The 16,577-nt window shown below is 46.8% G+C and overlaps 1 protein-coding gene across 2 annotated transcripts in view; it reads left to right on the top strand.

The window, feature by feature from the left end:
* Positions 1 to 16,577, top strand: part of ZFP64 (ZFP64 zinc finger protein) — a 66,043-nt gene that overhangs the window by 33,480 nt on the left and 15,986 nt on the right. The window contains exon 1 of one of the 2 annotated variants that reach the window (XM_090286579.1): positions 13,891 to 14,161. The exons of the other annotated variant lie outside the window; for it this stretch is intronic. Within the exon in view, the coding sequence (XP_090142705.1) occupies positions 14,056 to 14,161 (106 nt within the window). The 5' untranslated portion in view covers positions 13,891 to 14,055. Of the gene's footprint in view, positions 1 to 13,890; positions 14,162 to 16,577 lie in introns of those variants that run through there. 2 annotated transcript variants of the gene reach the window in all.

Below are 16,577 nucleotides of genomic sequence, written 5' to 3'. Positions count from 1 at the left end.
CCTCTTTTTCTCACGTGACCTATCACGAGAAGAACATGCCAAATGAGACATGAGCAGACATGTGGACCTGACCTCAGCCCAGCCGGCAGCCTAGAGCCAAACCCAGCAGAGCCGCAATGAACTCACAGACCCGTGAACAAGAAAATCAGGATTTCGCCCTGGCTGCTTGTAGCTCAGTGGATTGAGCATCGGCCTGTGAGCCAAGTGTCACTGGTTTGATTCCCAGTCAGGGCACATGCCTAGGTTGCACATCAGGTCCCCAGTTGGGGGCTCGAGTGAGAGGCAACCACACACACACAAAAAAAAAAAAGAAAAGAAAATCAGGATTTCTTACGGAAAGCCACTGAGATTCTGGGATCAACAAAAACTGATTCATGTAAGAGATTATTACAATCCTCAATTTACGATTACCTACTGAATCGCCATAGCCAGTGGTCAGTGTTGGTTTGAATGAACGAAAATATATCTTCCCTACAATTCTACTTAAAAGTCACTCTCCGTACACGTATAATGATAAAAGTATTAGTCCGTGTAAAATTTGGATGCAAATACAGCAGGTCTCTTATCTTCATGTTGTCTCCTTTCCTTTCTTCTTTTTCTTCTCCTCCTCCTCCTCTTTCTTCTTCTTCTTCCCCGTCTCCTCCTCCTTCTCCTCTCCCTCCTCCCCCCCCTCCTTCTCCTCTTCTTCATTTCTGATCCCTTTCATGAGAAAGGGAAACCTACGAACATCTCTCTGGAGAGGCAGCAGCCCCCACCCCCACCCCAAGAGGGACTGCATGAAAGGCACCAAGTCATAGAGATGCCTCAGACTGTATGCGATGTTACGCCTTTCTAGAGAGGATTTCTTTCATTTTGAGGCAAATCTAAGGTACCCTGTGTCTTTCTAAAGATAAGCAGAGTTCAGATTAATATAAACGGTTGGTATGTTGAAGGCTCAGCAAAACTTTAAATTTTTTTAGTATTAAAGGTTCTTGCAAATTAGCAAATGAGCAATCATCTTCACAGAGTGGCTTTCAACCTAATCTGGGGTACGGAGCATAGACACACCCCAGTTGCCTTTAAGCAGGTAAGTGCCATCATCCAAAGATCCTTGGGGTTCCACCCCCCCCACCACTTTCACCCATGTGCTGCTTCAAATGGGGCTGACACACCCCTACATGAGGGAGGGCACGTGTCCCACACTTGGCCAATCATAGTACCCAATGACCTTGGTCAGCATTGTTGGTCTACAGCAAGAGTTAGCAATGCTTCTTCTTTCTTTTTTTAATATTTTATTGTTGTTCTATTATACTTAATTATTTATCACGGGTTTTTCGCTACATCGCAGGATTTTGCTTTACTGTACAGTAAATACTAAAATAAATGTAAGGTCCCTACTTCCCGGATTTTCACCTATCGTGGGAGGGTCTAGAATGTAATACCTGCGATAAGCGAGGGATGACTGTATTTGTGTTCTACCACCTGGCTTATTTCACTTGGCATAATAGTCTCCAGTTCCAGCTATGCCGTCATGAAAGGTAGGAGTTCCTTCTTTCTCTCTGCTGTGTAGTATTCCATTGTGTAAATACACCCCAGTTTTTTGATCCACTCATCTACAGATGGGCACTTAGGCTGTTTCCAGCACTCGGCTATTGTAAATAGCGCTGCTATGAACATAGGGGTGCATAGGTTCTTCTGAATTGGGGTTTCAGGATTCTTGTAATGTAATCCCAGCAGTGGAACTGCTAGATCAAAAGGCAGTTCCATTTTTAGGTTTTTGAGGAGATTCCATACTGTTTTCCACAGTGGCTGCACCAGTCTGCATTCCCAGCAATGCTTTGTCTAAAGCAACAGAGATGTTGCTGGTTTCAACAGAAATAACTGATAGTAAATATTTTAGACATAGAAGTTCACCCAGTCTTTGTTACAGCTACTGAACTCTGCAATTTTAGCACGAAAGCAGCCATAGACAATACATCTAAATGAATAAGGCTGTGTTCCAATAAAACTTTTATTTATAGAGACAGGCAGAGGGCCAGATTTAGTCCACAGGCCATAGTTTGCCAACTCCTGGCCTAAAGGATGGCACGTGACCCCAGGCAGGTCCATCGGATCTCACCAGGACTGAATCCTGGGACTTTTGTTTGAGTGATCAACAACAAAGACACTTTCCTTACCTTTCTTTTCTTTGGCTCTATGAGAATATAAGGCTACCACTGCCTGGACTTCCAAGCAGAGATGGACTATTTATCTATTGCTATGTAACAAATTACCCCCAAACTTAGTGGCTAACAACAAAGCATATGCATTATTTCAGGGTTTCAGCATTGCTTATCTGGGCCCTCTGTCTCCAGATCTCTTCCAAGGCTATAAAATATAAATTTACCATATTGATTGACTAAGGTGTTGGCCAGGGCTGGGGTCTCATCTGAAGGCTCCACTGGAGACCCATCGACTTCCAAGCTCACTGATATGGTTGTTGGCAGGATTCAGTTACTTGTGGCCCATTGGGCTGAGGCCTCATTTCCTCACTGGCTGGTGGCCAGAGGCTGTTCTCAGGGTCGTGCCACGTGGGCCTCCCCATAGGACATCTCACCCATGGCAGCTGGCTTCCCTAAGAGGGAGCAACCAAGAGAGAACAAGATGGTAAGCGAGGAGAAGCCCGTCTTTCTTGTAATCTAATCTCAGAAGTGACATTCCATCACTTTTACCAAATTGCGTTCATTAGAAGTGGGTCTCTGGGTCTAGCCCAACCTCTAGGGGAGGTGAATAGCCAAAAGCAAGAATATTGAGGGGCGGGACTCAGTAGGAACCATGTCAGAGGCCACCCACCCCTTTGAGGAAGCCCCTGGGAGGGAAGCAGCACACAGCAGAGCTGTGCTCAGAACGGCAGAGGAAGTCCAAGCCCACGTGACCAAGTTCGAGCCCCTGGATCAAGCCAGAGCTAAAATAGAAATGCACTCCCACCATGCAGTGATGTGACACCAATTCTTATTTTCCTTTTGTCACAAGGCAGTATTAGTTGGGTGTTCTGTTGCTTTCAAGCATACAAGCCCAACTAAAAAATGCTTCATTACAGAAATAGAGTCTGAAGCTGCCTCTGGTATTTATAGTAATGAATAGAAAAAGGCCATTTTTCATGGACTGCTTCCTCTATTCCAAGTAATGCCCCTAAGCATGTTACAACGATGTCATCAACCCTCGGGACAGCCCGAAACAGCAGATAATGCAATAATGCTCTTTTCACAAATGAGAACACCGAGGTCCAGAAATGTTAAGCCATTTGCTCCACGCTATAGAACTATGACTTCACCAGCTGTGTGTAATGTCCGAGTTTATGTATTTTTGAGCATTTATGAGGCTACATTACCTTTCAATGAGTGCCTCTTCGGTGAAAAGATTATGCATTTTACTCCTTTGTAGACATAAAGCCCAGCACCGCAAGTTAAATGCATTTGCCATATTGATGGATGGGTGGATGGATTGATTTAGCAATCCATAATAAGTTCCTCAGGCCTGAAGACTTACTGAGGGTGAACTTCATTAGACCCAGCAGGGGTTGTTTTTCTTACAACTTTGAAAAGGCTGAAAGGGCGTTTATTATGCTTGCTTCTCAGGTGATGAAACTGAGGCCAAAAGTCCTGGGTTCCCGTTGCTCACTGCCAGACAGGCAATGCCAGGACCCACCAACACCCTCACGTCCCCTGTCCCACTTGCAGCCTTGGACTTGTCCCCTTAACAGAACAGAGGGAGAGGAGATGAGGGACTCGCACCTTTGCAATATGGCAAACCACAGTTGGACATCAAGCAGAAATGAGCATAGCAGGAAGGGGACGCTCTGGCAAAGACTGTTACCTGTCCCGATAACTAGTGTGCTGTTCTTTTTAGGACTTCGAACCACTGAGATTTTTGTGAGGTCTTTCATGAATAGTTCGTATATTCGTAATGTCCCAATAACAAAGCAAAATAAGATGTTATACATGGAGATGTTTCTTTCCCATCCTGTGTTCCCTTCCTGGTCCTTATGGGAGACTGCTTTTATTGATTTAAAAAATTTTTTAAAATAATTTTTTATTTTCAACTACAATTGATATACAGTATTATATTACTTTCAGGTGTATAACCCAGTGATAAGTAAGTGATCACCCAATAAATCTAGTACCTGTCTAGCAACATCCATAGTTATTACAATGTTATTGACTGTGTTCCCTCTGCTGTACTTTACACCCCTGTGACTATTCCATAGCTATCAATCTGTACTTCTTAACCCCTTCACCATTTTTATCTATTCCCTCAACCCTCTTCCCACCTGGCAACCGTCAAAATGTTCTCTGTATCTATGAGTCTGTTTCTAATCTGCTTGTCCAGGTAACTTTTTTTTTGACCTATTGGGGTTTCCCCAGCAGCAGACCCTGGGACAAGGATTAGAGTACATGCGGGTTGTTTGGGAGGTGGTCCCATGAAATGACAATATGGCGGGGGGCAGGGAGTGAAAGAGGGGAGAGAAGGAGAGAACACAGAGTGTGTTAACAATACTGTCACCACTGTGGACAACTGGCGCTTACTCCTGCTGGAAACCCCTGGAATAGAGGGAGGAACTGGTGCCTCAGAGTTACCCACCTTCCAGGCAAGGGAGCTGAGCCATTTATCCAGTGAGCCCAACATTCACTGATGGAGGGCTGCTCCTGGGGTGGTGGGAAGAGATTAATGGCCCAGGTATTCAGGCTGCTGCACAGGTAGGCAGACGGGATGCTGACAACCAGAGAAAACCCTCGGGAAAAGAAATGCAGGTGCTGGGAGAAGAAAGGCAGCCCAGCAGCGTACTATATACACAGTTCTATCCCTTGCTTTTCTCACTAATATATTCAGAAGATCTGATTATATTAGTGCATAAGGAGCTTTTTCACTCTCTTTGTTTTTTTTTACAGCTGCAGAGTTTTTCATTGAGCTCTACCATGGTTTATTTATCCAGTGACCTAGAAACAAGCACTTGGGTTATTTCTAGGTGTTTGCAATTTCAAAGAGTGATACAATGAATAATCTTATAGATGGGTCATTGGATGTGTGTGCCTATGTATCCCAGTTTTAGTCTGGCACACAGCCACACTGTTAGAATCCATATGCCCAGACTCTCTTGCAGCTACATGTGACCATGTGACTAAATTCTGGCCAATGGGACACAACCAGAATGACATGCACTCTTTGTCACCTCTGTAAATGGCAGCTGCTCACCCTCCTCTTCCTCTTTGCTCCTTGCCGTGGGTCTGGTCACTGGTGTGGATCTTTGCCTCAAGGAAAACCTTCCAGGGGATAGTAAAGCAATAAGCTAGGAGATCTGTCCCTAGATGGTCTCCTGGAGCATCATCCAGAAGAAATAAATCTTCTGTTTTATGTAAGTCACTTTTATTTGGTCTTTGTTTAACAGCCCAAAGCAATAGCCTAACTAAAGATGGGATCATATGAGGGCCTGTTTTACAGTATGGCTGAACTAAGTGTTCCAAACACACCCCTCCTATTTTTTTCACGGATGTGTCCCCAGCGTGCATACATAATGTAGGTGTTCAATATAATCAATACGCTTGCAATAATTGTTATTCAATTTTAAAATAGTTATAAAAATGATTCTAGTATAAGGGTAGTAGGTAGATGACTACCAATAATAATAATAACTAATATTCTTGCTTACTTATTGTTTGTCACTCCCTTTATATATAGTCCCTTTGAATACTCAGAAAAACCACTTGAGGTAGGTAGAATTATTATCCTCATTTTAGAGATGAGTAAACTGAGGCTCACGGAGGTTAAGAGCTTGTTTAAAATCACACATCCATGAAGATCTGGCCTCTGGTGAGATAATCCACATAAAATGTCTCCTACAGTAATACTTAGCTCATGGAGAACATCTGCGAACGCCCATTCTTTTCACTGTCATTACCCACCACCACCACCATTGTTATGCCTCATTGTTTCTCAGGTAAGGAGAGGTAAGGTCACCTTCCCAAACAAGCCCAGGACTGGTCTCTGGGCGTGTCTGAGGTTTAATAGGGAGAGAGGGGAAAGGAGGAATAGGAAATGGCTTAGTCACCCCCTGCTTGCCTCTACCTCCTACCTTCCTCCATCACCTTATCTCCACACTCCATCCACCTACAGCCAGACGGATGTCCCTCAAAAGTCCCATCTCATTGCCTCCTGATCCAGGCACAAGCTATCCTCTCTGCCTGACAGCCCCCTCCCCTCACTTTTTTGCATGCCCAAGAGCTATACACCTTAGGTTATGAATCCGCCTCTTGCAGGAAGCTTTGCCTGACCACTGTGTGAACCTTTATTGCACTGTCTTGTTCACTTATATTTCCCACCCCCTGATTACTCTGTGACTCCCTTAAAGACTTGCTGTTGCATTCCTAGAGGTTAGCATAACGCCTTACACCCAGATGGAACCCAATTAATGTTTGTTAAACAAACGAATGGCTCTGGCATAAACCATAATAGCTGCCAGAGTCAGGGAGACTTGTTCTAAGACATGGAAAATAACTATTGGTCCAGGAGATTTCAGTGTTGCTAGAACACAATCAGAAACTCCTTTTTCTCAGGAGTAAAACAACCGACCACTTCAGGCTGCCGCCTCTGCCCCAGGTCTAGAAGCTTCAAATTTCTATTCTTGGACAACATTCTTTTACAGTTCAGGAACTTCCAAACCTGTAGGAGCCATCGGATGAATTGAAGGCTGTTTATTTTCTCTGTAAATAAAGTCCCTGATCCACTTTGTTGCCCACACAGTAGTCCCTGCCAGGATTTCATTTCTTCATTTCAGATTCAGGAGCGGGACTTGGGGTAGGAGCAGAAAGGAAAGAGGAGGAAGAAGCGAGGGTTTGTATGCTGGTTATGTACATTTTCTACTGAGACTGTGCCCTAGTGGCTTTTAAACTAGTTTCCTTCTTTCATTTTAGAAGTTATATATGCTGATGGGAATGTAAATTGATACAGCCACATTGGAAAATACTTTGGCATCTCCTAGGAAAGCTGACCAGGAGCGTATGCTCTGATCCAGCCGTTTCTCCCCCATGCTGGGCTTCTCAAATTTAGCATGCATGAAATCACCAGGGGGCCTTGTTCAAATGCAGATTCTGACTCCAGTCTGTCTCCAGATGTAACATGGATACACGTTACCTGGGAAACCTGTTAAGAAGCAGATTCTGCCTTCTGTGCTTCTCAAACTTGAATGGGCAGAAGAATGACCTAGAGATCTTGTTAAATGCAGATCCTGGGCGTAGAGAAACTTCCCTACATGAATCGTGAATCGGGAGACCTGTGCAAGAATGTTTATAGCTATGTCGCTCAGAGTGACCATGCTGGAAACCGCCCCTTGGCAGTGAAGGTGTAGACAAGATATGGTCTATTCATACGATGCATACACCGGAGGTTATGCGAGAGCGGAAATGAACGAGGACAGCTTCCTGTGACTGGCCACCTGTTCAGTCTCACCAGCTGAAAGAAGGGAAGGAAAATTACTCAGGCCGTTCAGTAAGTGGCCAGACTAAGCAACTTGTTGTTTGGGTGACAAAATTATTTTAAAATAACCATTACCCAGAATTAGCAATAGGGGAACAACGTGGCAGAAGGGAGGAGAAGCTTATGGGTCGGAACGTGTGAAGGATTTCTTTGGTACAAAGAACGTTCTAGATCTAACGTTGGTGGTTAGCTATTTGTTTTAGTGTTTGAATTGCACATTTATGTTATACACTCTTGTATGTGTGCTGAAGGTTACAATTTTTCAAACCTGAAAACTCGAAACATTGCAGAAAGGCCCATAGCAAGATATTGGTCACTCAGATAATGGCATCACAAATATTGCTGTCCTGTCCTCTGGGATGATTCCTGTGACAAGGTCTCTGGTCTCCTCTACATTAACAAGTTTGTGCGTGTTTGTGCGGGGCAAAAGCAGGCTTACAGTTGTGTGTATAGAAAATAATACAATATTGATACATAATAATAGAAGAGTAAACTGTTTCCCATACTCACGACCGACTGTAAACCTACTTTTGCCCCATCCTGTATATATGTGCGTTAGACTTTATAGAGAGATGCTGTTAGATATTTATGTATTTATATGCATATATACATACACACAGCAGAATAATTTGTGTACTTTTCTATCCTTTGAACATTTCACTTATGTATCTTGAAGAATAATATTCCCTACCAATGTACATAGAAATACACTTTCCTTTTTATGGTCATATAGAATTTATTCCGTTATATGACAGAAACACAAACTTAGTTACTTATTACATTTTAACTCTAAAGTAGTGTGTGAATACATTCTGTTTTCTTTTCAAAGGAAGTCTAATTAAGGATCATGTTCTCTTTGATACACACGGAAACTTTAGGTTTTCAATCCTTCCTCCCAGTGTGTTACCTTCCAGTACCTTTTTATTCTGGATTTTCATGTTTCCTCCTTGGAAATATATATGGATTTGAATGTGTTTGTATCTAGGTCAGACTTGCTTTTTTCCCCTTCAACACAGTGTATCTGGAGCTCTAGCCATGCTTCGCTACATAAGTCTGGCTGATCGCTTTTACCTGCTGCCTGGCACCCTATGGTATGGCGAAACCATGGTTTAATCTAACCACTCCCCTACAGTTGGGCATTTCGTTGGTTAATTTTTTTGCTGTGGCAGTAGTGTCCTGACAGACATCTTTGGACACGCTCCCTTGTGCACGTATGAAGATGCTTCTCTGGAGAAGAAAAGAGGGAAAGGAGAATTAATTGCTAGATCATTGGCAGGACACATTTAAAAATTTATCGCCACACTGCCCTCCAAAGGAGCCATAAACATTCACACTCCTGCTAGCGCTGCATTAGAAGACCAATTCCGCTGTACTCCTGCTAAGAGTAGACGCTGCCAGCCTTCTTAATTTTTATTGATCTGGTAGGTGGGGGGAAAAAAAGAGGAATTTATGGCTATTTAATATTCGCTGCCTCGTAATTACTGGGGCTAAACAGCTCTTGCACGTTTGTTGCCTAGAACCTGCATTAAACAAGATCTCCATTCTTCTGCCCATTAAAGTTTGAGAAGCACTGAGATCAGAATCTGCGTCTTAACAAGGTCCCCAGGTGCTGTGTGTCCATGTTAAATTGGGAGACACGCTGGAGTCAGAATCTGCATTTTAACAAGCTCCCCAGGTGATTCCCTCCCGCGTGGCAAGTTTGAGAGCGTGATGTGGGGGAGGGATAGCCAGATTATAGCATTTGCCCACCCTTACTAACACGAAAACAAATGGAAACACTATTTCCATCTATTTTAACTTGTATGTCTTTAATCATAAGTGAGCTTGGACACTTTTTTCATGTTTTCATGAGCCAGACTTTTTATTTTCTGGGAACCAGCTAGTCAGCGAATCTCTCTCTGCTGCAAACACACCCAAGCTGATCTCCTTTGAGCCTTTGCTACGGTTTCCTCTCCCGGGAATGCCATCTCCCTGGTTCTGCCCAGGGTTTCCTCTCCCGGGAATGCCATCTCCCTGGTTCTGCCCAGGGTTTCCTCTCCCGGGAATGCCATCTCCCTGGTTCTACCCAGGGCTGCCTATTGTAGTCAGGTTTTAGCTCAAAGGTCCCTGCTAGCCACCGCCACCACCCAGTGACTCCCCATTTCATCTTGATCGCAGACGCCATCACTATCTGAAATGACTTTGTGCATTCATGCATTCATACACGCATGCATTCATTCATTATTCACGCCTTCCTTCTCAGGCTGCCTCGCTGGGTCTTGTCGGGTTTGCATATCACTCCATCCAATACCTGGAACAGACCCAGCAAGTCATGTGGGCTCAGAACATTCTTATCAGATGAACAAATACATTAACTCCTGGCTGATGGAGAAATAAGATTCGCTTCTGTCTAGGTGTACACCCGTTTGGGAATCATTTGTACCTGGATAAACATTTAATTGTTCGGTCCTGTATCCGCAGTGGAGAATAGTGGTGGTGGTGACAGCAGTCAGATGAGGTCGCTTAGGGAGGACAAGACCCAGCCAAGGTGCGCGCACCCCCAGGAGGCCCAGGGCAATCAGAGGGACAATTATAATTTATTTCTATTTCTCTTGAAAAATAAAGCAATTACTTGTGCAATGCTAAATGAGAAATATTAAGTTACTCATTATACGTACTGAAACCGGTATGAAAGCTTGGGCCACGTGCAGTTCAGAAGGGCTGAGTAACGTCAACACAGGCTTGTTTTCGTCTGATTTCTTCCCACGTAAAGCAGCGTCTGTGCCTAGTTCATTGGAACCACCGATTCTTGATGAGTGCTAGCTATTGTCATAGGCAACTAGAGTCTTGCTGTACCATTGTAAATAGTAACTGTCACCACATAGAGGGTACTGCTGCTGTACTGTACATTCTCACACAGAGGAATCCATCCTCCCAGCCACCCTAGCTATTAGCGTCGCCGTGTTATGGATGAGAAGAGTGGGGCACAGAGCGCCTTTGCCGAGGTCACACGGTAGCAGATCCGGCGTTCCAGCCGAGGCTGGCTCCATCTGTGCTCTCAGTGACTGCATTCTACTGCCCCCGGAGTCTTGAGAACGCTTGGTAAAGAGTGGCCAGGAGAGCCTTTGGTGGGGCTCAGAGGTGTACTGTCTACCTCTTGGCAACATACTTAAGACTCGTCAGAATTACAGATACTCTCCATTTTGTTTTACAAAGTGACAAGCATTGAAAATTTATTGACTTTCTCCATGAAGAAAGGGGGCCACCTAACAACATTTTTTAAAAGAGTACATCAGGATAAAGGTGATATAGCAAGAATGAGAAAGTAGTTTGCAAGAGAAACACCCTATGGGGAAAGTATTTTGAAATGCATGTTTGGCCTTGATTTCCTTGTTAAGTGATTCTGTTACTGGGAAAAAAATGAAAAAATTATGACATAAAAACTTGTATGTGTGTGTTTAAACTTAGCAACAGAATTTCTAATCTGTTTAAACATCTTCTAAATAAAGAGCCTCAGTGGGTTTGAAATCCGTTTGTTAAACATAGAGCGATGCACCCTCTTCAGCTGAATTTGCAAAAGCCCCATATTGATGATCAGGGAAGGTGAAAATTTATAAGCAGGACTTAAAAAAATGACCAGTGAATTGGTATAATTTGTGAATGGGATGAAAAAAGGAGAATCATAACTTATTAAGCATAGCCAATGATACTGTGCTTTCATTTAGATCTCTACATGCTGTGAGTTATACCTTTTCAATTTTTCAGTTATGACCCTTGAAATCAGGGCATAAAAACCAAACATGTTATTAAACTGAATTTAGCACCATAACTTTGAATGCATATGAATGCATACAGTGTAGAATATTAAAACAATGCCTTCAAAAAAATGAAACAATCTTAATCCGCTGCTGTTATTATATTTGTGAAAAACGTTAATTTTACTTGTTTTCTTGAAATATTGCACACAGGGAAAATGCATAATCATAGTGAAATATTGTATATCAATTTGATTGGCAAAAATTAACACAGGATGTGGCTCCACAGTGTCTCTTCCTCTGGGGCAAGTATAAATCAGGGCCACTGCTTGGGCATTATCTCTCAGTCACCTGCAATGGAACCAGTGTGGACATCAACTTAAGAAACTCAGACACTTTTTAGACAGAGCATAGGTCATACACGACACCCATGGCAAAGACCAGGAAACGACCCATGTGCCCATCAACAGGAGAGCAGACGGATGAGCTCTAGTATGCTCGCAGCATGGAGTATTACACATCAGTCAACATGGATGAAGGCCAGTGAAGCAATTTCTTGACAGATGATCTTAGTAATCTGATAAATGTGGGGAAAGTAATTCCTGGAAAGTTACATACCCTTTTATGAAGTTCTTTTAAAATTAAAATGACATTTTTTTTTATTACTGATTTTAGAGAGGGGAGAACGAAGCGGGGAGAGAGAAAGGGAAACATCGATTTACTCTTCCATTCACTGGCCGCCTCCTGTATGCGCCCTGACTGGGGACTGAACCTGGGCGTACGGCACAATGCTCTAACCAGCTGAGCTACCCAGCCAGTGCAAAATTGTATATATTTTTAAAGAATACTTGTAGGTACAAAAAAACAAAAACAAAACCTGCTAAAAAGAAAAAGCAAAGGAATGAGTATATAGAATTTAGGTTAATGGCTATTAAATTTAGAGGAGGGGGCAGGTAAAGGGGAGGAGGTGTAGGTTATGGGTAAGGTCCTAGTTTGGGGTAGTGGGTTCCCTGGTGTTTATTATATCATAATAAGACTCAAGGAACAAACCAGCAATCAAATACAGGCCTGTGATGGATCCGTAATGACAAGGTGTAGCCAGGACTGATTAATCCCATTTTGTGCCCCGGAGCTGAAGAATAGAGAGCTCCACACAAACACACCTCAAGCAGTATAAAGGGTGTCAGATGTCACCCAGCCTCCATGCTGGGTGCACTTCCCCTTTCAGCTTCCCGGAGGCAAGGAGGCAACCGCTGTCCCCAGTTTACCCAGTATTTCTGTGACGTTCCAATGGGAGACACGAGATTCCAAATGGCATTATGTTTATTTGTAGCTACATGCACATCCCCAAGAAAACTTTTAGATTGCTTTAACATTTTTTAAAATTTTACCTCGAGTGACTTCACCTTCCATTACACAAACACCCCTAGAATCAATTCACAGACTGAAAATCAACAGGAAGGTTGAGGGAAACAGCTCCGTTTTTGAGAAATATAAAAACGCTCTCCTTGCAGGCGGTCCCCTAGGGTTTGCCAACGGTAACCTCACACCAAACGTTTTACCGGACGCTGTGCAAACCCACGGGGCGCCCGCACAAGCCACAGCGGAAAATCACCCCTCCCCCGCGGAGCTGTTGGAAATACAGATTCCCAGGCCCACGCCAGGATTCAGAGCTGAACCTGGCTGGGTCATTTTAAATAAGGCTCCACGTGACTCTCAGGTTCGGGCAAGCTCGGGGCACAGCCCCGCCTTCAGTGACAACCCCAAAGGGGAGAAAGTAAACACCTGCGGGGTGTAGGTGGCTTTCTTGCTCCCTGTAAGATGTAGTTCACCAGGTGCAAGGAGAGGTTTTCCCTACCCTCGGGTCTCATCGAGGTCCCAGCCAGTCTGAGCGAGAACGCCAGTTCGGGTCCCCCGCCCCCGCCTGCGTCCCCAGAGGACCACGCCTAGTTCACCTGCTGGGCGGGGCCCGCGCGCGCTGGTCCAAAGGCTTGTGCGTGGCCTTAGACCCGGGCGGCGCTGTGTAGGCAAACAGATTCCCGGGCTCCGCCGCCTGAAGCCAAAACTTTCGGAATCTGTATTTTTTAATCGGCGTCTCCAGAACACTGCAGCTGGGGACCCTCTGGCCTCGTTGAAGTTTTAAATCCGATCAGACAACCAAGGTTGCGAACCGCGAGCGGAGGTCGTGCCTCAGAATAACCTGGGGAGCTTTCAAGACAGCCACGCCAGGGCCCAGGTACCAGTCAGGGCCAATTAAGGCAGAATCGCACAGCGCGGCCCGTTCAGCAGCGGCCGCCTGGGCATCACCCGGGAGCTCGTTAGGAATCCAGAAGCTCGGGCCCCACCGCAGAACCACTGAGTCAGAATCTGCATTTTAACGAGCTCCCCGGTGATTCCTGCGCACATTCAAGTTGGAGGAGAGCCGTGCTTCTGAAATTTTAATGGGCACACGAATCACCTGGGGATCTTGTTAAAATGCAGACATGGTTTCTCAAACTTGAACTTGCATGCGAATCAGTCACCTGGGGAGCTTGTTAAAATGCAGATTCTGATGCAGCGGGGCTGGGGTGGAGCCCGAGAGTCTGCGTTTCTAACGAGCTCCAGGCTGGTGCGGGCTGCGAGGCCCAGGACCACGTTTCCCCAGGACCCCCGAGGCCTTGGCTGTGGGCCAATCAGCCGTCAGGACTCGTAATAAATGGCCCTGCTCCGCTTAGGAGCAGAATTGCCAAGACATGCGCGCTCAGGCCGTGGGGGTGTGATTTCCGAACTCCGGGAATCGGCCGTGTGAAGTAGGCCACTCGTAGGGACCTGCTGGGAGCCCGATCGTTACGCCATGTCGCGGCGCAAGCAGACTAAGCCCCAGCACCTCCACTGCGAGGAGCCGCAGCCGGCGCGCCGGGGACTGGCGGAGGCGGCCCGCGAGGGGACCGCGGGGCCAGGTGAGTAGCGCTGCGGCCACCCCGCCCGGGGGCCGCACGCTGTTTCTCGGGTGTTTCCGGACTCGCGCGGGTGTGAGGTCCCAGCGCCACGCGTGGGAGGGCGGATGAAGCTTCCAACTTGAGTCCTGGGGCTCGAACGTCGGCGCCCCTGACCCCTCCCCCCACCTTGTAAATTCACCCTCCTTGGGTCAGTGACTCCGCTCTCCGCGCGTTGACTTCTCCAGCCACTCCCTCCAAACGCTAGTAAACGGCGGCTCGTCTCCCAAAGACCCGGCGAGGATGCTCTGAGACCCCTTCCGAGGCTGTCCTCGGGGTGTGTCGGAACTCGGGTGCCCGAGCTCCCTGGCGCTGGGCTGGGGCTACGCGCCTGGAAAGTAGGCATTGAGACCCGCGCGCAGGGCGACTTTCTAGAGGATGGAGAAATATCTGAAAAATGTCCGAGCCTTAGCGGGTACCCGGGGGTGGGGGTGGTGTGCCTAAGTGCTAGAAGGGACAGTAGCAAACAGCAAACAAGGAGGGCAACATTCCGGTTCTCCTGGAGGTTATGGCCAAGTGCGGGTACGAGAGAGGTGGCACCGGAGGCGAAGCCGTGGAGCGTTAAGTGTTCAGGGGTGCGCGCCGGGGGGAACATCAGAAAAGCAGTGGAAGGAGATACGAGGCCTGGGGACAAGGGGGCCCTTTCAGATGCTTTGTCCAAGGCAGGCCTCGCCCAGGAGGGCACCGTGGAGTGAAAAATGAGAAGGCTGTGAGGGAGCGAGCCTTGGAGATGGCCTCGGGGAAGAGCATTCCAGGCAGGGGATTCGGCAAGCGCAGAGGCGAGGGTGGCAGCGGGCTGGAACCTGAAGCGGGTCAGATGCGATCGAGAGGCGCGGGGGGCGCGGGGGTCCGTGCGGATTTTGCGTTACCCTAGAGCAGTGGGGCCGTTAGGCGGAGGGGCTGTCGGGCAGGGCGGTGCCCCAGTAAGACTTATTAGGCTCCCCCGCCCGGGTGCCACGTGGTCCGGGCAAAGCGGGAAGACCCTAACACCCGGGAGCAGTATTTCTCTCCGTGTGGCCCCTGGAGCCGCCAATTGTACAGCGTCTGCGGGTCGGAAGCTTTGCTAACTGGTCAAATTCCAGGGCTCCTCTCTGGCACCCTCCACCCCACCCTTTGGAATGTCGGGGGCGGAGTGAGCTCGGGGAATCTGCATTTCTAAAGCGCTTACCCTTCTCATTATCTTGCACTCAGGCTCAGACAATGTAGGTTCCTACTTGATCTCCCTTCCCTCCTCCTCCTCCTCCCGGGTGGTTAGCTGATACCTTCTTCTTGGGAAGGAAGTGGGCAGAGGAGTGTTAACTGCACTGCCTTCACCCCTTCTGCATTTTCCTGGCGAGGGCGGGTCTCAGGTCTCTTCTCCAAGAAGGCTCCGACCCACAGCAGCGGGGGCATTGCTGACCACACACCACCATGGAGGGGGCGGAGGACCGAAAGCTTAACCACGCCACTCCTAAGTGAATATAGTTTGTATTTGAAACTAAAGCTTGGCTGCATCAACTACCATAACCAAAATACCTTAACTACCACTCTGGCCAAGGCCTAGTATGGGGACACGTGGTGGGACCAAGACTGTCTCTTTGGAGTGGGGCCAGGGCTCCTGCTGATCCTCTGAAAAAGGAATTAGGGAGATGCTGGGGAGGTTGAATCTTTAGGGAGAAGTGCTTATTGAAGACTTACTGAATTACCCCAGGTGGTTTTCCCAAGTTCCTGTTGTGGGCTACTTTTTATTCAGCAAACAACACTGGTCCTGGAGCCGCACCCCGTGTTTGAAGTGGTTGGGGAGGTTGCTCTGTATTGTGCTGTACAGGGGTGCCTCCCGCGGGAGCAGGGCATAATCGGAATTATGCCCCCAGACATGCCTCAACACCAGCCACCCCTGCAGAGAAAAAGCAGTCTTAGAGCGGACAGGGTTTTCTCGCCTATGTTTTAGTCTGGGATGCTGAGCCGGAGGCTTGCCTTTTGGTTGGGGGGGTGATGAAGAGAAGACACACTTGTAAATGGTTTTGCAATCAGAGTAGCTTTTGAGGCAAGTGTAAGGCAGCAAGTCAACTGGTAGGTTTTTAATCCTCACCTGTAAAAAATAATGTATCAGAGGGGCAGGAAAACAAACTTACAGAACAGTTTCCCAAAGGGTTAAAAATGCCCACCGTGCTAAACTGGGTTGTTACAGAGGTGCCCCCTCCTTTCAGGATAGAAAGGTGTCTGCCCCAGCTCTACCTCTCTCCCTTTCCCAGGAGAGAGTGGGCTTCCCTAGATGTCTAAAAGTGAAGGAAGTCTCCTTAGGAAGCACCTACCTCACATTCTGGCTGGGTGGCCCATGATAGCTGTCTGGACAGATTTCTGAGAACGAACCCATCCATCTCCCTATGTTGGAAGTTTA

Source organism: Furipterus horrens, unplaced genomic scaffold (assembly GCF_987537825.1).
Source record: "Furipterus horrens unplaced genomic scaffold, mFurHor1.1.pri manual_scaffold_8, whole genome shotgun sequence".
Classification (NCBI taxonomy): Eukaryota; Metazoa; Chordata; class Mammalia; order Chiroptera; family Furipteridae; genus Furipterus; species Furipterus horrens.
Note: the sequence above shows the minus strand (reverse complement) of the source record. Positions and strands in the feature narration are given on the sequence as shown.